At 35.5% G+C, this 21,905-nt stretch overlaps 1 protein-coding gene and 1 pseudogene across 2 annotated transcripts; one reads left to right on the forward strand and one right to left on the reverse strand.

The window, feature by feature from the left end:
- Positions 1–1,286: 1,286 nt before the first annotated feature.
- LOC143906499 (uncharacterized) lies at positions 1,287–2,161 on the reverse strand (annotated as a pseudogene).
- Positions 2,162–8,943: 6,782 nt separating this feature from the next.
- Positions 8,944–15,368, forward strand: LOC143906449 (uncharacterized). 2 transcript variants are annotated; one of them, XM_077422550.1, is made up of 3 exons: positions 8,944–9,283; positions 12,904–14,290; positions 14,391–15,368. In XM_077422550.1, the coding sequence occupies exon 2, from the start codon at positions 13,045–13,047 to the stop codon at positions 14,263–14,265; it is 1,221 nt and encodes a 406-aa protein (XP_077278676.1). In that variant the 5' UTR covers positions 8,944–9,283; positions 12,904–13,044; the 3' UTR covers positions 14,266–14,290; positions 14,391–15,368. The 2 variants fall into 2 exon arrangements, with proteins under 2 accessions (XP_077278676.1, XP_077278675.1); XM_077422549.1 differs by having other exon boundaries at positions 12,904–15,367.
- The last annotated feature ends 6,537 nt before the right edge of the window (positions 15,369–21,905 follow it).

Genomic DNA, 21,905 nt, shown 5'->3' on the forward strand with positions numbered 1-21,905 from the left:
CCGACTCGTGCTGCCCGCCCACGGGTGGCCCGCAATTATTTGGAACCATGAGTACTCGCTCCGGCCGCAATTCGCAGGTGCGCGAGCCGAGGAGTACCGTGGGAGGATTCGCCGTTCAAACGTGGACTCGAGAACACACCCGTTTTGCTCTCGCACGGTTCGGAGTTGATCGAGTGGACTCGCACTTTCGGAGCTCGACAAGTCGTCACGTTAAGCTCGAGCCTTGCGTGCTTGCCTCTTGCACATGTGCCTGCTATATCGCCTGTTTGCCCGTATTGCACGTTTTGCCTGCCTGTCTGCTGCGGCACGTGAGTGCTTTCACATCCTAGCCTGCTGCACATTTTCCGCTCTCCATCACCGCAAGGAGGACCGGACGCCACGAGGCCACCACGAGAACATCGGGCAACGATACGGTGAGTCGCTTTTTCGCTTGTCTTTTCGCTTTATTCGCCTAATTAAAATTGTGAGGGGATTGCCTTTCTGGTCCTTCGAACCACGAAATCTCATTGACCGATCGCAAATCCGGGGCGATTGACAACCCCCCCAAGCAACTCATATGTTCCCCCTTAATTATTATAATATTCGCGCACCACCAATCGCGCCTTGCTTTTATTTAGCCCGCAATCTATATTTGATAAATATATTAAGTATAATAAGATAACTCAATAACTTTATTAATATTAAAAAATTTTCGATATTATTTTAATATTAGAGATAGTCAATAACTTTGTTAATATTTATATAATAACTTTATTGATATAACATTAATATAATTATCATATTTGTATTATCTTTACAGAAGATTATAGAAGGTGTTCAAAATAACTTCCATTTTCTTCCGCACATAACGCGATTCTCCGCATTATGCTTTCTCGCACTTTCGATAACATTACGGGTGTAATTTCTTAACAGGCTGCTTCTATTTTTTGTATAAACTCGTTTCTACAAGGTGGCAGTGTCTCATAAACCTGATCTCGTATGTAACCCCATACAAAAAAATCCATAGGTGTTAGGTCAGGAGAGCGTGGGGGCCATTCATGCAGAGTGCTATGGATGACTATCCATCTGTTAGGAAATCTTTGATGTAATATATTACGAGCGAGAAGGGATGTATGAGCAGGATGGCCATTTTGTTGAAAGATAATATTTGGTAATACAGCCAATGGAACATCTTCTAATAAATTAAGTAGTATTTCCTCTAGGAAAGCGGAATAAACTTCTGCTGTGACATTAATATTTTCCGGAAAGAAATACGGCCCGATAACTTGATTATCTAAAATTCCCATTCAGACATTAATATGGAATTGGCCCTGGATGTGTGTTTCTTTTCGGCAATGAGGATTTTCCTTCGCATAATGATGTTCATTATGTCTGTTTATGCGCCCATCACTGCGGAAAGTGCATTCATCTGTCCAGAGAATTCTCCTCAATAATTGATCATTAGCGATGTTGTTTATGTCAACCTGGTACAAAAGTACAAATTTGATTGCTACGATTTTGTAGATATTTGAAATCAAAATGGCATGAAAATTTTTAAATTATAATCTTGTGGCTATTGTCGTACGATAAATCGATATCTTTAATATTACAATTCTTTAATGATTCTCAAAGCTGACAAAAATAAAAATTTGATTTTTAAAATATTTTATAAAAAAATTGTTGTTTATTCTCAATTGTGGTAAGAACCAATAGCCACCAATTGGTAATATATCTTGCTCTTACTTGTTCTGAGAGCCAATCACAAAAAGCTTCTCGGCGACGCAAATCTTGAGGAAATAATCTTTGAGTTGTATGCCTCTTAAATGGATGCCATCCAAGATTATGCTTAATAATTCTGTGGACTCTAGTATGGCACACCTGTAGGTCATGTGCAACACTTCTTGTGCTTGTATGCGGATTAGCAATAACTGCCTCTCTTACAGCATCAATTGTTCTCTCATCTCGTTGGGCTACATGCCGTGAGCGTGTTGGAGCGTGTAACATTCCATGTTGACAAGTTCTATTATATAGAACTTGAAAAAAAAAAACCGTGTCCCGGGTGTCGCTTATCAGGAAAACGTTCGGCATAGAGGGCTGCGGCTTGTCTTTGATTTTTATGGCATTCGCCATAAATAAGCAACATATTTACTAATTCTTTGTTATTGTAACGAATATGCTCCATTATCAGACACATCAGAAATGTGACTATCTGCAAACTGTTGCCTAGCAAAAGTTCTTTCCCTCTCTCCCGTTACGCGTGAATAAATTCAAGACAATCTTCAAGAAAGGATACACACACCAATTTGGACCTCGGAGGTGTTTAGAATCGTCAAAGTGCTGAAAACTAATCCCGTGACGTATCTATTGGAAGATTCCTGCGGAAAACCCGGAATCGAGATATCTTTAAAATTGAGATAAATACGTTATTTGTATATTGCAAATACGTTGTAACTTTTATATTATTCAACTACAAACAAAATTATTGTTACTACAAACAACTACAAACGATTCTAAAACACATGGCGCGAGCGAATTTCAAATATCTCAATTTTAGGCAAGAATGATTTTTAAAAATCTTTGTTTTTGCAAAATCGGTAAAACTACAAACAAAATTATTGTTACTACAAACAACTACAAAGAAAATGCTACAATTTCCTTTTTTTAAAAATTTATTTTATTAAAGTCGGGTGCCAACTTCACGGAACTGGAAACGGCCAGGGTTAGTGTAAATGTTTAGATTATCTTATCGGAGTCCGTTGAAGGGCTGGGGGCCAGATGGGCCCAAAACTACGCTTCTAGAATGTTCTAGAAGCTTCTAGAATACCTCCCCCCTTAAAACGCGTAGGAAAAAGGCGGGAATCTCGCGCGGGAGATTCCGGTCTTTTTCGGGTATAAATAGGGCGGAAAAACGCCGCGGAAAGCAGATAAGTTTTAACTTCGGTTTTGACTAGACGTAATTCTCAGACTCTCTCCTAACCTTATTCGATTTCTTACGTTCCGCTATACGCTAAGTTCGAGCATTCGCGCTCAATTCTGGGGCTTAGTCTCTACACTCTCATACCTTATAAGACCGCGCTTCACGCACAAGTTGTATTGAGATTTCTAGAATAAAAGTAAGATAAGTTTAAAAAGGAACAAGTTAAAAATCTGGAATCTTATTTCGTATTTTTAATCAATAAATCGATCACTTCTAAGATTCGACTCGCAGTTGTCGCTGACAAAACGTGGCGATCTGTGCTGGGGCGCTGACGAAGAGTGTGGCGATCCGGTACTTTTGCTGTCGAAACCGTGGCGATTACGGAGTTGGTTTCCAGAAAAAGACAATAATCTCGATAAATTCCCGAAAGTGAATTTGACCTCTACGCTGAGGATCTGAGCGCTGCCGAAGAGTGTGGCGAGCTTAAAATTTATTTTCGTGAACGCGGCTGAATGACGAAGAAAGGAGGTAAACGCGTTCGTATTAAACTAATCAGATTCCAGATCAAGCAAGCAGTCATTTCTAATCAAGATTCTCTCCCCTTCCTCCAACAATTGCAACAACTAGAAAACGCACCCCCCTTTAAACCTATTTCTGTCGATTTCGACGTTGATTATCCTAATTATAACCTCGTTACCATACGTATAAACTCAAATATCTTTTCGGTCCCGAATAATAAATATAATAATAATATCCTTCACACGACTTGTCCAAATCCCTGGTAAATTGCTTAAATGCATTGACCAAAAAACGGACGAACTATAACAGTCAGAACGTGACACTACTAAAATGTATGCGTGGAGGCAGTATAGGTTCCGCCCGGGGGGCTCCATTACCGTTAAACTAGACACATAGTGTGCCTTGCAAAGTACATGCGTGAACTTTCCACACGTGGTAAATTGCAAACCCCATATATAATACCATATACAACTATATTGCTATTATTACATTTAAAAATCGATATCTCAAAAACTATGCATCGTAGCGCATTGTGGTTTGCGGCATTCTTTCTCAGCGAAAGATCTATCAAATACACCTATCAAATTGAGGGGCCCCGGAAATAACATTATCCCCGAAAGAACACTATTATTTAAAGTGATATCTTCCAATAAATAACTATTACAATTTTCGGCAAAATTCCAAAGTCACTGCGAATGATAAGCGCTTTCACGCTAGGCGGCCTAATTACTCAAATGTGAAATTTGACCATAGATCGTATCAAGAGACACAGTGTCTCGCGCCAAGTAGGTATGTGAAGTGAGACCGCACCGTGGATCTTTAACGCGACGAGTTGCGAGTACCCGAGATTTTGAGATCTCGACAACCAGTACACAGATCAAGTTCTTACTAGGCTTAATGGATAACTTGAACCAAATTTATATAATAAAAGTGTTTTTAATTTTTCTTTGGTATAAAACTCCATGATGAAACCGCCTTATCTAACACTCACAGTTCTACACATCATTAGAATCCATCACTCGGATTATCCGCGTGATAGATATGACAACTAGTTACTATTTATTTATTTATATATACGTCGTGGTCGACCGCTACATATATAAACACTCAGAGAAAAAATGTGTACCAGCAACTAGAATTTTTTTTGTTGAAACGACTAGAAATTTGTGGATAAATAGCGCCTCAACTATATATAAAATAGTTGTAATAACAACAATAAATAAACTGTTTAAACTACAAAAAAGTAGTGGCATTAACGAAAAATATATTGTGTATGCAAAAAGTATGTTGTAGTAACATGAATAATTATTCAATTATTCATTGTAGTGATATCAACATAATTTTTAGAGTTGTCTAATAAAGAATAATTTTTTATTTGTTAAACTAAAAAACTTAAAAGTAAACATTAAGTGAAAAATCATTACATGAAAAATAAGAATTTTAACGTAAAAAAGAATTTTATAATTAATATACCTAGGCGACTAGCGCCTGAAAATATCTGCTTTGGTCCCGTAGGGGGTTTCCTTATATACAGGTCGGTGCGGAATTTTGAACTCGAGAGAATGTACGGGCGATGCGACGCCTAGCGGCGACGATACAAACTGCCGACTTTACAGTTACCGCGCGAGCGAGTATTACTGGTTACTGGTGGCGTGAGCCGCCACATATATCATACAAATTTATAATCCAAAATTGATTAATATATATGTGGGTGAACACACCCTGACTGGCGAACCTTAGAAAGATCGCTGGAAAAACCCTGCTGAGCGACCCTAGTTATAGGAATCGATGTTGAATTTCAAACACGCAAAAGTATACTGGCGATGCACCGCGTAGCAGGCGCGAGCCGAACTCTCTCGCCGCGCGAGTCCGCGCTGCCGCCCGCACCGGCTTCTGGAAGTATGTTACACAACAAAAAAATATTTGTCTAAACAATAAGTCAAGGAATTGTCTAAACTTGGAAAATGTTATTGTCATATCTTGTTTTATGGAGTCTATACATATAACTATAATAATTATAGTTGAGGCGCTATTTAACTATCAACTAATAGTTGACAAATATTGTTTCTGTGACTATATTTTTATAGTATTCAGTATTATTTAGTTCCTATTACTTTGGAAAACTAGTTAAACTGTTACAAGTAGTTAAACTGCAGAGTTGCCAAAAAAATAGTTGCCACAACTACTTAGATTTCTCTCAGTGAATAAATAATATATAATTGTTTAAGTAAAATAAGTTAATTATTTATGTAAAACAATACATTTTTTTCAGACATTTTCTATAAAGCATTGATATATCATTGAAGCCAAAGAGAATATGTCTTTCGTTTAAAACAACTTTTTTATTTAAGACAAAGATACATATTCTTTGAAAAATCTAACAATCGTATAGTTATTGATCGAAATATTAGTTTGTTTGCATCATTCTAATCGTCTTTGTTTGGATGTTATAAAAATTAAATCCAAAGAAATCTTTTTCTCTGTGATATATATTTTGCAATATACACATACAAATATTTTTATCATATATATATATATATATATATATATATATATATATACCTTGTTATGTGTTTATTATATTGCGTATGTGTATGTATTGAGCACGTATGTATATTTTTTTCTCACATTGTACATATTCTAATTTTTTGATAGTGATAATATAATACATTTTCCATCGCGTTATCGCACACTTGCCATTCATTACTCTTTGTAAAGAAAAATATTAGACATCTCTTCGGCATGAGATATATGCAGCGTTTTAACTTCTGTCTTTTTTAAATAATCTTTTCCAAGATTAAAATCCCCAGTTCTTCATGCTCGTGCGCGTAAGGGCTTGAAAGGCGTGACCGGACAATAAAGGCGCTTGCATATTACGGTGATTAGTGTCACTATCCTCATATCAAGGTGCTTTACGACTCTATTAAAACGACCGGTTTCTATGGAGTAATAGCGCCGCCGCCGCCGCCACTACCGTTTAGCTTATTTTAATAATGCTATTAAGTCACGTTCTCCTTCAGTTGAAACCATTTCTAAATACGAGCACTCTATATCTTTCTATACATCTCGTTTCGTATCTCTTACCGTCACAGCTCTCGTCGAGCCTGGCGTGTCTCGGATTCTTAAATGATTATTATGAGCCATTTCCCTCCGAACCGCGACGTTGAAACAGGTTCTCGCAAAAGTGCGAATGGCAATGGCCGACAACCGCTATCAAAATCCATAAAAATGGAACTAATTTGCCTTTATATCCTGACACTTGTGCAGTACTACCTTTCGGCGCGGTTTGTGAGCGGAATAAATAAAGATAAGGAAATATATATATTCCTGTATGGCACTCTTTTTACAGGGTGCCATTTATCAAACGCAACACAATCCGGATGTTATGAAACTTCTAATACTAAGTGTTAATTTACAAAGTTCCTGAACAGTTTCTTTTTAAAAATGCAAAATGTAACATATACAGAGTGTCCCAAATTTTTCTGTACAAACTTTAGTAGTATGTTCTATGAGCAGAAATAAGAAAAAAAATTTACATAAACATAGACCCCAAAATAATTTATTAGAAAGTTATAGCAAAAGTTAGAATTTCATACTGAAGAAATTCTAATTTTTGTACGGAAAAACCTGAGACATTCTATATTACCTATATTAACCTTTGTTGTGCACCGGGGGTAGAAGATACCTCCGGGTATTTTCACAGCGCGTTTTTCTAAATGCGAATCGGGACCTGTGCTGCCATCTATCTGTAATCTAAGAATAACACTTCAAAATCCTATACATAGTTTTGCCCGCCCGGCTTTAGTCTGCTCTTGGCAGTGGTGAGAAGTTGACGTTCCGAAATTCATATAGCAAAATAAATGTACTTTTTTCAACTCCGCTATAAACTAATATTTTTCCTTGAAAATGTAGTATTTCAAGAAAATAATCCCGCAAAAATTATTAAAAAATATTAAAAATTGAATTTTTTATGCATTTTTTAGTGAAAAAAGTCCATTTTTTGGTTTTATTAATTAACATATCATTTATAATTTTTTTTATGTTGCAAAATATTAATGAAACCTATTAGACCTTATTTTGGAAGTTTTGAACAATACCCAGCAATTTTGTTTGAGTCAAAATAACGAATTGTACGTCTGTAATAAACGTTTTAAGTGACTGGGATATGACATACCCCCTGTGCACAATACGTAATTTCGAAGAGGTGTGCACAACAAAGGTTAAAAGCTTCCAGTACAAAAATCCACACAAATATCTCGAAGTCCGTAAGTTTTAGAAGAAAACTTTTTAGACAAGAGTTATTTAGTGTTAAGAGAGTCATCTGATATGTGTGTGTGTGTGTAGTGACCTTTATTTGACCTTAGGTTAAGGTCAGAGCACTATTTCAAGGTCAACTTAGTTTTTCCTAACAAAAATCTCTATTTTTTATCATATATTCTTGCAGTTAATATCGAGACGTTTTCAAAACACTGTAATAAAGCTTTTTTTCGTTAAAAATTTTCTGAGATATTTTAAATTATATCTTAATATTTTTAATATAAAATGTGAAATATCTCGTAAAGTATTCACTTTTCAATGATTTTACTCTAATACATTTAAACGTGAAATAATGCAAGAAATCAATTAATGTAAAAAAATAATAAAAAAATATTTAAAAAAATTCTATTGCAATATACATTTTGCAAAATTGCAAATATAAAAATTTATATTTTTATTCGATTTTTTTTATTATTCTACGTATAAAAGAATCAAGGTAAAATTATAAAAATGTGAATACTTTACAAGAATATTTTCTATTTTATATTAAAAATATCAAGACAGAATTTTTAAAATATTTCATAAAATTTTTAACGAAAAAGAGCTTTAATTATTATTATAGTGTTTTGTAAACACTCGACATCAACTACAAGAGTATGTAATAAAAAATAGAGATTTCTGTTTGGAAAAACTAAGTTGACCTTGAAATAGTGCTCTGACCTTAACTCAAGGTCAAATAAAGGTCACCACACACACACACACGATTATTATTATTATTATTAACACTAAGCAACTGTTGTCTAAAAAGTTTCCTTCTAAAACTTATGGGTTTTGAAATATTTGTGTGGATCTTTTAAAATGAGATACTCTGTATGTATTAAAATTAACAGCAACTTTAAATTAAGATATATTGCAATGTATCATTAGGTATCACTTTCTCCCACAGGTATAACGGATTATCGTCGCGTCTAGACTAGCACAATTAAACCGTATCGAAAGAATATCCGAATATATTTAGAAATTATATTTGGTGCAGTGTTATTTGATAACCACAGGTATAGTTCGCCGCAGTTACGAAACCGAATCGAATATCCCAACGTGTTCCGTTCCGACCCTCGCACTCTACGGATATCTAGCATCTCACACACATAATCACACGCCCCCGACATCCACTTTTCAGGGCCGTACGTTCCCGCGGGGGCCCGTCAGAGTCTCCGACTCGGAGGGATGGGTTTAAAGGGGCCGCGGCAAAGAGCGGTGCTGTGGCTCGCGTGTGCTCCGACGCGGAAAGCCGGTTGGGTTGGCGGTTAGTCGGTCTCAATCCGCCGTGGCGTTCGTGTTAAACCCGTGCGTTCTCCGAGTCGCGTGTTTCGAGCCGGCAAATTAAACGACGTGTCGACGGGGCCGGAAACGCCGAAGGAGATCCCGAAGCAGCGCGGATTCGTCGCCCCGGTTTGCGTCCGTTTCGACGACGGCGACGACGTGTCCGGCGTGAAACTAAAGATTCCTTTGTTTCTCGATGTACCTTCGATTGTTATACATTTGTGTGTGTTGCACGTGGCTGCTGCGGTTCATACACGAATTTGGTGTCCACGGACTTGCGCACAAAAGGTACGTTTATCTTGTTTTCATAGTTATAATTCCACGACGGCGCACGCGTCCTCGTGCGGTCGGAGTCACCGCATTCATTGAAAAAATGCGATATACAATTAATATTAACTGTGAATGGGTTAGTTGACGAGGTTTTACTCTCAGTATATACAATTATACAATAGATAGTGACAACTGGGAATCTTGATACATTTTGTGCACATTGAAGTTTCCTCAGGAAACCCCGAGAAGTTAACTTAACGAAATGTACAGTGGATAAAAAAAAGTGTTTGCACTCTATCTTGTTTGGAATAATTTTATATGAATCAGAAAGATATTACTGCATTTTTACTGTAATTTTATTGGAATACATTTCCCAGATAGCACAGATGATCGTTATAAACTCAAAAAGGATTCGTGAAATTGAAGTATACCGAAGAAAACACATTTTTTCGCATTAAATTTTTCTTCTAAGAAAATAAAATGTGCAAACTCTCTTTTTATCATTCATTGCATTAATAAAAAGTTAAATTATAAATTAAATAAAATAAAACTTAAAAAACTAAACTAAATATATTAAATAAAATAGAAAACTAAATAAAAGTAATAGTTTAAATTTAAAAGTGAAAAATTGTGGGACTGCTCTCTGCTTCTAATTTATTATGTGGAATTGTAGAACTTTCTTTCTTTTGTTTCATTCTTAGAGATTAGAAATCTCAAGATATTTAATGTAAAAATTTTTCTTGGACGCGAACAATTATTAATCTTTCTATAACACGTCTTTAAAACAATTATTACTAAATATACGAGATTGAAATGCTCATAATTTCGTAGAACGTTTTACTCTATAAAATCTATTGCATATGCATAAAGCGTAAAGCTATGCTCGAACTATTCTCGAACCGGGCAAACGATATTGCGCTATTAGTAATGTCTACATACATTTTAACGGTCAGCAACAATTATATCGTTGCTCATACATAAATCATAACGGTTCGTTGAGCAAGAGTCGCTGCTGTTTAATGAAATAAGCGACCTTGAATCGTCCAAGAATGATACTGCTCAAGCTCGACGCTTTGTTCTTTAATATTGAAGAGAACACTTCCAAGTATCATATACTTTATCTTTGTAATTTTTGTGATAAAATACGTTTTAGAAATTTCTCTGTATCTTGGAAATAATCCTTAATACTTTTCATTTTAAAAATAAAATATTGCTTTTAATAAAAGTTTTTCTTACAAAACTAGTATAAAATAATATTTTATAATAAGACAATTCGCAAATTTCTTATTTTATAATGCAATATATGTAATGCAATTTTAATGAAATGTAATTTTAACAAAATTATTTGTAATTGTAATATGCAATTGTAGGTCTTGATATTGATTGAAGCCAAATAATTCTTATACATTTTGAGAATTTGGAGTCATACTTTTTACTTGATGCAAGCTAATATATTATATTAAACTAAGAGATATTTGAATTATTATCTATCGCAATAACGTTATTGCAAAATCCTGCCATTGATGTTTTGATAAAACGTACGCTAACTGTGTGGGCACTTCAGTAAATTACAGTCCTGCACTCAAACCGGCAGCTGCTTTAGTCGAACAAGCGGCTCGCAATTGTAGAACGCATATGTCAAAGTCATAAGGACAGAGTGCTGATTCAATCTTGGTATCTTTTTAGAAAACTCGAACGATGATTTGTAAGCCATTTCGTCGCGTTCTAGATCGATCCTCGTATGCAACGTGCTTCATCCTCTTACATGTATCTATATGAAAGCAAGTATCTGATTTCCTAATCTTCTGACAAACATTACGTAGATAAATTATTTCTATTTTAATTTGTACATCATATTAGAGATACGATATAATAGATATATTAAAGATATTAAATGTTATATGATAAACAATTAAAAAGAATTTGTTGATAAATCTAAATATCTGTTAATAACAATATTATGGCATAAATTACATCCGTTTTACTTTCCTGTTTCTTGATCGTTAGTAGAATCGCTAATTGCTTTACCATTGATAAACCTTATTCAAGGATGAATAAGTAAATTCTCATGCTATTTATATAAATTATTGAATATAGTCATTTTATAATATAATTACGACAACAAACATGCGCCTATCTCACGCAAACGCGCCTAATCATCATGATCCTAAGTAAGTTCAAGGCTTGTTTATGCATCAAACACACAATACTTGAAACCTAATAACAATAGTTTTCATTTTAATTATTATCAACAATAGGAGCTATTACGGAAAAAGTATAGTGGCATCGCAGCTCACTTCTCCCATTCACTGCTGAATTAACCCAATTCAATGCGTGTGCAAACATTTCCAAGGCGCGCTTAAATCTCGCAAGGAAAAAATGTGGGGGAAGGGGGAGAGAAAGAGAAGAAAAAGAAGAAGAAAAAGTAGTAGTAGTAGCCAACGTGAAGGCTACCGTTAATCTGAACGTTGATGCAGCTCGGTATACAAGCATATATAGGTCTCGCGTCATGCGAGATGCAAATGCGACTCGTAGCAACGGTGCAAGCCGCATCGCGAGAAATTTTTTGTTGCTGACAAGCCGAGTGCTTCTTTCTCGCCGCGCCGCGGCATGTTTCTCGTGTGAGTCGCGCGATTTCGAATCAGACGACGTTAATTAATTAGCACGTCCGCCTTCGCGCGGTAGAGAATGAATAGAAAAGTGAACAGACACAAAAACGCATAATATGATGTGGCTCGCTTAACGAGCAGAAATCAACCAAATAATACGATGTTTAATGCATAAGCTTTTCAAGAGTATGATATGAAGATATCCTACGCATATTTTAATTTACAGAATTAGAATGTATGTAGATAATGTATACAAGCCATTAAAAAAAGAGTTAATTAGCAACAATGCATACATATACAATTGTAACAAGATCAGTTTACGTAATTATTCAATAAAAAATGTAAAATCTTATGTATATGTCAACACATTGTTATAATGAATTATAAATGTCAACGTATTAGCATAATAAATAAATTATTATTATTTAAATAATAAATTATTATTATTATTAATTCCATTGTAATATTGTAATTATTAATCAATGAAAATTCTAGAAAACGGTAGCATCAAACAGAAAATTGATTTGGTCAATTTATTTAAGAAGAATACTATAGCGCAATAAATATACCGAATTAAATACCAAACTTAATCGCTCAAGTTTAACTCTATACAAATATTTAATACCATTATATATTATATATACTATTATATATTATATATTATAATATATTATATTATATATTATTATATATATTATAATATATTATATATTATAATATATTATTATATATTATTTGGCTTAATAAATCATATATGCATATGATTCCGGTTTCTTTATTCCTTAATATTTTTTTAACTAATTATTTATTTATTCTAAGATTTACATACAATTACATAATTCTATTGCCACGTTTACCTATTGTTGGATCATTACTCACATTAAATCTTATACTTTTATGCTATACATCGCAAACGCCTACATAAATTGCAATAAGAATTCTTAAAGATGTATAGATACATTTATTATTTCCGCACTTAAGTTAATCCATTTTCTACAAGACTGTAATGAACTAGCGTAACCCTTGCAGGCGAAACCAGAAGATTATGACCAACTTCCAACGTGTTAAAACGCAGCCCAGCTAATCAACTGTGGCTCCCATCTAATTCCACGATCTCTGTCGTACGAACGCACGATCTCTTTCGGATAGAACAAAAACCAACTTTTAACGATGGAAGAAATACCCCCGAGCAACGAGAGCGCTTTGTACTTCTCGAAGTTTCGTCGCAGTTGCCGCAACCGCGAGTCTTATGACGCGATCGCGGAATTGGCGGCTGAATTACGGCGTGCCTATATGGTGAAAGGGCTGCAGGCTCAGCTTGATGAGAAACAGGCTCGCGAAAACGCCGAGCTCGTGCGAAAACGCGAGATCGCTGACCTGATCCGCAAGGAACAACAGGAAGTGTTGGAGGAGGATCTCCGGTGCCGGTCAACGATCTTACGGAAGTCGGAGGCGTATAGGCGGCAGCTGGACGAGCAGTTGACACGAAAGAAGGAAGAGAAAAGAGTCATTGTGGAGGAAGCTCGTGAGTACAGGAAGTTCTTGAAAGAAGTGGACCGAGTACAGGAGGAACAGGAACGCTCGAAGGCGCTGGAGAAAAAATCCGAACTTGTGGAGAGGACGAGGCAAGAGAAACTGATCTTCGAGGAGATGAGGGAGATTCGTCGACAAGAGGAGCGTAAAGCGGAAGAGGAGAAGCGACTGAAAGATCTAGAGTACTTGAAGGAGATAGAGGAAAGATCGAAAGAGATGAGCAGACTCCGACAGGAGCAGATGAAGAGGCGCGAGCGTGTCCTGCTGGAAACAACGAGGATAATGCTGGACGCTCAGGCTCGAAAACGAGATAAGGAAGAGCGACTGATTGATCTTGTAGCTGAAGAGATTAGGTGCGAGCTTGTAATCAGGGAGATGGAGGAGGCGATGCGTAGGAAAAAGATGCAGCAAGAACTGGCGGCTACTTTACGGGAACAGATAGTCTTCACAGAACAGTGCAAACTGCGTTTTGTGGAGGAGGATAGAGCATGGGCCGAAGAAGTTATGAGGAAGATTATGGAAGATGAGAAGATGGCGAGGTGCACGGCGGAGGCGAAGAGAAGGATGAAAATACAGTACCGGAAGGACCTGGAGAGTTTGATTGAGCACCGCCGCAGGATTCGCGAGGAGGAGATTGCTAGGATTGAGGAAATCGCTAAAGAGCAACAGAGATTGGAACTAGTTGAGGCGGAACGCGCGAAGGAAGAGAGAAAACGCTTGTTGATGATACACGCAGCTAATATTGCGGATTTCGTGAATAGAGCAACTCTCACGGCTGAAGAACAAGAGATCCTTGACGAATTGACGAAGAAAAATCGGGACGGTGAAAATATCGACGATAGAGACGTGAAAGATTAAACAAGATAATAAAGCCTAACTAATAGTAAGACAATTTTATCTCTAGATGAAATTTTTACTAGTATTCTCAACGAGAGAACCGTTAAGAAGGTAAAAATAATAATAACAAAAAACTATTGTACTAGCTGTCCACGGAAACAATGGTCGATCTGAATTCACAGTAATCACAAGTAACTAAGATTGGTAGATAAAGAGAAAGAAGCTAAGATCGACGAAGAGAGTAACATTAAAGTTAAAAAGGAAGTACAATGTTATATATACGTAGAAAAAAATCGCTTGGAAAGAGGCTAAGAGAGAGATCAAAGAAAGAAACGCCAAAGGAATTGCAGTGATCTACGAGGAGAAAACTGAGATTGACGACGACAGTAATGTTAAAGATGAAGAAAAAACGTTCCTTCATCAACTTTTTATGTGTTTATTAACAAGAAAAGGAAAAATTCATAAGAGATTAAAATTTATTTTATTATTTATTTTGGAAAAAAATTTAAGAATTATTTTGTTAACAATTTTTAGAATATCTAAAAGAATTTATAAAGATTGGCGATCGATTGCACGTATATGTAATATTTACGTTTAATAAAAAGTTAATTATTGGGATGGAATCTTAGTTATTTATTTACGTACTGTTATTAGAACATGCCATGTCAAGAACTGTTAAAGTAGTCGATCTGATCGCGAGATACGAATGAGGCTTACGGAGGAGACAGTTTTATATCGTCAAAGAAATTGAACCACGAGAGAAGAACGTTGAAGAAAGCCAGTTGAAAAAAAAAATCATCTTTAATAGAGGATTCAAAAATAACAGCAAGGAAATTAAGGGACGTTTAAAGTAGACATACACGAAGGACTTCTCAGAAATTTAATTTATATTTAATATGTAATATTAAAAAAAGTTTTATAGAAAATAGATTTGCATAGTATTAATAATGTAATAATAATGATTTTGGCGAGTTTTACGACAGCAGATTATTGTACTAGATTTTTAACTAACAATAGATATTGATACTTAATTAGGTAATTATGCAGTATAGGGGACCACCCTCCGATGACCTTGACCTTGACATATGTTGTCAAGGTCACCCTTCTGAGTGGCCTTCAGAAGGTTTTAGCCCTCGGTCATTGTTCGTTAAAAAGTTATAAACAAAAAAAGTTTGAAAAATACAGCAGCTATTTTGAGTATTGGAAGGCATAAATAACTAATATATACGTGTGTGTGCCCTGCTTTATAGAAGTTGTGATTTTCTTTAAAGCAAGGCACACACACGTATATATTAATTATTTATGCCTTCCAATACTCAAAATAGCTGCTATATTTTCCAAACTTTTTTTGTTAATAACTTTTTAACGAACAATGACCGAGGGCTAAAACCTTCTGAAGATCACTCAGAAGGGTGACCTTGACAACATATGTCAAGGTCAAGGTCATCGGAGGGTGGTCCCCTATACTGCATAATTACCTCAACTTTTTATAACTTTTTAATTAATTTCACTCTTATGTTATGTTATTAAGATAGTGTTTCATTAAAGTATATAATAATTATTTATAAAGAATTAAATAAGATATTTTTGTGATTATATTATACAACATACAACACGGAGGTATACCATTCCGTGCGAAAAAAAATGGAAAATACCCTTTGAAAGAAGAAAGAAATGCTTCAACCCTTGACTTTTGCGTGATTGTCATAAATATGTCACCTACAGAGCTCGTATTAATTAAAGGTGTCAGGGTGGAATCTTGGCACTGCGACTCGTAATTAAGTGCGATCGTTACGAAGATTTGTTATCGCGACTCCGAGTCACCCGGCAATACTGATTCCGTTTTACTCGATACCGACATTCCTCTATAAGAGGCTATGTCTAACCAAAAATAATGACACATCCAGCCGTGCAACAATGCCTCATGCTCATTTACCAATTTTATATCCACTTAAGTGTTAAAGGAAAAAAATTAAAACGTATAATGTAAAAAATGTCTCAATAGATGTCTCAATGAAGAAACACTTATACTATAGTGATATCTAATGTAAAATCATAAAAGAAAATCATATTTATCGATATTAATGCAACTGGATGCTGCGAAAAATAAACTATTATAATTGTCACCAAAAAACGGCTTAATTAATCATTTTAAATAATAATATTTTTATCGAAAATTGCTTGTAAAAATAATGTAAGTATTATAGTTTATAAAATACATGAAAAAAAACAAAACATTTTTCTTAAAATTAGTTAAAACAGTTTCTCTAAAGATGTTTTTTTTTGTGCTGAAAATTGTGAAACTCATTTGTTGGAAAATTCCATAAGATTTTAGTTATAAAATGCATGAGAAGATAATATTCCTTTATTAAATATCGGTTCTATCGTCGAGGAAATGAAAATAGAAGCGTTGCCGCACGCTGCGCATTGAATCATTAATATCCTTGGATAAGGTACAAGTGTGGCTTATACTTCCAATCACTGAGAACTAATTACATCGTGTGTAATAAGTCTGTTGCTCGGGCGTACGCAGCCAGCGTAGCAGAGTCGGTCCGGCGGTGCATGGTTAAACACGTACAAGAGAGTTTGTGCGCAAGAATGCGAGGCAAAAATTCGACATTGAAACAGCTCGTTAAATAATTATCGCGCCGCGAGATTATATCTGCAAACTCACTACTCCCTATCGATCGCTAAACGAGCACCAACAATAAGTCAACGATAAATCTGTCGTGCCTGTCTCATACCGCCTCGGCCGACAATTTCGAGTTTCGCAAATTATGCCCTAATAACGACCCTCCGCTTTCGTCCTTGTAATTGTTCGCCACGTTGTAAATTGTCCGCATATGGAAGTCAGAGCTGTCTCTTGAATTAACACGTGATGTTAATCGAGACACTCGTCAGGCCGGTTCTTAATAGGGTATCAGTTCACTACGAATATTTTATCACTCTGCTATACTGTACGTAGGAACTTATAAAAATTCATTGAAATTTTTCAAAAAGCTTTATACTTTTCGTGTAATGCTAATCTTGTTCAGAGCACGGTAAGGAATAAGTAGCCGCGAATATATTAAGTTCGATTATGTTTACGTTTGAAATATTGATTACAACGCATCGAGAGAAAATCTTTTGAAAGATATTAAATCATCGTCTCACTGATCTCAAAATTAACAGTAATAATAATTATTACAATTAATACAATTATTGTATTAGAATTTAGCTTTATGAGGCTATAAATGTACAATATACGTATCATGAATTGTACATATACGTATTTGACAAATTTTACTAATCATTGCCGCATGATTTTAACATATAATTTATTAATGCAAAATACGCTATGGAAGCATTCATGCTGTTACATAGCAATAAATTTCTCTTAACTGATGGTAGATGAAATGATTTCGAATAGCAATAATTTATTAATACATGCGTATTATACTCGATTAACAATGTAAAACTACGCGAACTAATTGCATATTTTGTACATTAAACTACATTGAAATTACATTTATTATACTTTATTTAACTAATATTGTTATCTCTTGTTATATATATATATATATATATATATATATATCCATATAATTTTTAATACACTATATATAATCTAATTTTATTTTTGTTATGCTATTACAGATTATTCGTACTAACTCATAAGTGCTTGAATAAAAATAATCTAGACGCATAAACAATGTTAACCCTTAAAAATTACTATTTTGTTTAAAACATATTTTAGTTCATATAATTAATTGTAAGTAAAAATAAAAGACTTTTGTTTACACACACACACACACACACACACACACACACACACACACACACACACACACACACACACACGCGCACGCGCACGCGCACGCGCACGCGCACGCGCACGCGCACGCGCACGCGCACGCGCACGCGCACGCGCACGCGCACGCGCACACGCACACGCACACGCACACGCACACGCACACGCACACGCACACGCACACGCACACGCACACGCACACGCACACGCACACGCACACGCACACGCACACGCACACGCACACGCACACGCACACGCACACACACACACACACACACACACACACACACACACACACACACACACACACATAATGTACAAAATATAAATAAATTAAAATATAAATCAAATTGACCTCCACACGAGCACTAAAACAAATTAAAAATGATAAAATTTGTAAATTATTTTCTAAGATGTTATTCTAAAATTTTACACAATGTAAGCTAAAATTCAAATGACATTTTTGCAAAATTCCATTTATAATTCAAAAGCTATTTTTTAGCTTAATCTTGACGGATGACTAATATCAATTTATAAATAAATGCGTTGATATATGATCATACGCCGTTACGACCGCACGCTGATATTACTTCGAATAACGATTATAAGATACGCAAGATACGCAAGAGCCAATAAAAGACGAATTATGATCTAGAAGATATTGATTACTACAAGAAGATTGTTACAAAAATCGATTTGTTACGTATTCTTTGAATGTCAAAGAGGGGACTTGTGTGACGATTCAACCGCTCGGCGAGTCCGACTGGTCAATATTTCACTTCTTAACGCCCTGTTAAATCTTTGAGAGCAACCGCAGCGAGAGCCAAAACCTATGTAATGCAAATATAGTTGCGCCGAAATCGCAGCGAGACAACGAGACTTTTAACGAGCAAAACAACGCAACGGACGATCGATCTCGCAATGAATCCGAGGACCCAACGATGGCATGTAACGAGTATCGTTAGGCGGGATTATTCGTCACGTGGAGCACGACATTTGTGCCGGTAGACCGAGTTTTTTTAAGCTTCTTTGCTCGTTATGAGAATAACTTTTTTGTCACCCGGGATAAATCAGTTAGTTTTATTGTGATGTAAGGCTGAACAGATTAAAGAAACAAATTCCAATTTTATTTTATATTGTATTTAAAAATGCCCGCTTGTTATATTATATAACTATTTATATAGAGATGAATTGTTGTTATATAGAAATAATTTTATTTTTGCTATGTGTTTTAGCAAAAATTTAATTAAAATAAAGTACAATGTAACAATCACATTATTTTTATATTTACAAAAACTTTAGGAGTACAGAAATAAAAAATCCCCCTTCTAATTTTTAAATATAAAAATAATGTAATTATTAAAGCAAAAGAAATTTTATCCAAAAATAATATTTTTACGCAATTTTATTATCTCCTTAAGTTCGAGACATTTAAACATTTATAAAGACATAATTATAATAACAATTGCCAGACATACAATAAATACTAGCAAACTACTACTACTAACAAAGATACAGCGACGTAATCATCATAGAGAAGGAGTCGTTCGAAGAGCATATGTTATTATCAATTAATATAATTTATTTACTCGACGGCGGTGGCCTTCGACCTGTAATAACACGTTGATGTCAAGTACGACATGGTCAATATAGCAAGCTACATTTATCGTCGTCGTTAAGGGACACGCCGCGCGCGAGCATTTATTTCACGCTGTTTTGCTTATTAAAATGGTTGTTGCGTTCGGCGCGCATCAACCCTTTGTATATCGAGACAAACTGCCTCGTACGCGGGACGAGAAGGTGAAAGAGGGGACGCGCGGGGTGAGAAGGTCATAAAATAAACGTCAAGTCTAAACGCGCCGTAAAACACTCGCGAACGCGGCACCCGTGAGTGCTGGCTACACGCCCGTATCTCCTCTCTTTCTCTCTCACCTCACAAGCCCTTAGCCTCGCACCGTCGAGAGTTTACGATGATCGCTGTTTATTCTTCCCGTGGGGTAATTGAAGAGACGGACGCGCGCGCGCGCGCGCGATGCGTCGCGTCGCGTCGCGACGCCTTATTGCCGCACGACGACGCTTCGCACAAAACGGATCTCTGAAAATTGAACGCGAGACCAAAGAGAAAGGCGTTTCTCGTAACCGGAGCTATTCCACGGTCGGATATTTACGGCGACAGTTACGTATTCATCGGGACGTGATCGGGGATCCTCACGTCCCGTGAGGACTCGTAACACGGCGATGTCGCGGCGAGTCTGTCAAATAAATCGATCGCGATAGCGTACAATTCCCGCTATAGAAAATGACCTCTCGTCAAATCGGTGAATTATATACCTTTGAATACCATTCTACGTACCAAGTATGCACTAAGTTCTCGGCATTATTGAAAATTTAATTCCTCGAACATGATATTTTTATTCATATATACTTACCGTCACGTTACCTTTACAACGATAATTCTACGCAGAATAAGAAATTTCTGAATCAAATGATGTTTATCGAACGATAATGCAGGTTATTCTAATTTTAGTGCTACAAAAAATTCTTCGCTTACCAGCAGTATTTTCATAGATCGTAAGTTATTATAAAATCGTCTTTTAATATACAACATCTGTGGAAACAGATGTAGGGGAGACCGGGGCTAGTTGGTACATGTAAATGTCTTAAAACATTTTTTTGTTTAAACAATAATCAAAATATCTAAATATGACAGGTCGGAGCTGGTTGTGACGGGTATGTTATTACTGTTTTTCTACTTATAATTTCGACCAACTCCGTCGATGTAACACATAACCTCGGTATAACCAGCGGCAGATATTTTAATCTTATGTAAGATTTCACCGTTAACATCTCTTATTACGTAGGTATCAAAACCAGTCAATACAGAACATTAGTTAAATTATATCTTTATTATAATTTTGCACTCAACAATATTGTTATTTCTCTTTATTAAATATATTATACTTTGAAAACTGGATCTTTCACAACTTAATCCAGGACTGTAACAACTTACCCCGTATGTGGGGCTGGTTATTACAAATATTGTCACCTTATAATTGTTATTGGTGCAACAAAATTAATTATATACTATTCAGTTAAAAAAATATTTTTTGTGTTGTATAAGCATGCGGCTATTGAAAAATTCTTTTGCGGTTTGTATTCCATTTATTATAGTTACGTGTAAAAAAAATCTTTAAAAAAAAGTGTACAACTAGCGGTCTCCCCTAATAAAAATTGGTTTAGCCAACATTTTATAAATAAATCATAGAATTTTATCCCGGATGTTCAAAGATTGAGAAAAAAGGCGATAAATTCTGACATTTATATGCGTTATATACTTACGCCCGATTGTTATATACTTAGCTAAAAATAACCGCTACTTTTGCTAAGATTTACGTATAGGATTTATTAATGAACAGAACTGCCATCCACTATTCACCGACAATCTACATAAGCTGCTGATACATTGTCGATAGCAATTTATCGACCATCGCCATCGATTTCGCAGGCAGTGGCAAACCACGACACTCGTACGTTAATAATTTACACGTGATAATTTACTTATCCCTCATTCATTGATGTTTGTATGGATACTATATTTATCTACGAAACGATTTATAACCATAATCCACGCAAATTGACAATAAAAGAAAATTGGATTGGAAAATACTGTCGCGTTTTACATTCGAATCAAATGTAACATGCTTCTTGCTAATTGCCACTTAATATATATTCTGAATAAAACATGACCGAAACTCCTACATGCTATATATTTTATAGAACTCGTGAAAAATAGAAAATACAAATGTACAAGAAGATATTGCGTTTCCAAAACTTTTTCAAGCAATTAACTCATGTATTTTTGTTTCTTTTG

This window comes from Temnothorax americanus, unplaced genomic scaffold (genome assembly GCF_048541705.1).
Source record: "Temnothorax americanus isolate GAGA-0224 unplaced genomic scaffold, ASM4854170v1 Scaffold71, whole genome shotgun sequence".
In the NCBI taxonomy this organism is placed as follows: domain Eukaryota; kingdom Metazoa; phylum Arthropoda; class Insecta; order Hymenoptera; family Formicidae; genus Temnothorax; species Temnothorax americanus.

Bases quoted from the DNA above. Each gene is read 5' to 3' on its own strand.
- LOC143906449 (XM_077422550.1), top strand. From the start codon at position 13,045: ATGGAAGAAATACCCCCGAGCAACGAGAGCGCTTTGTACTTCTCGAAG.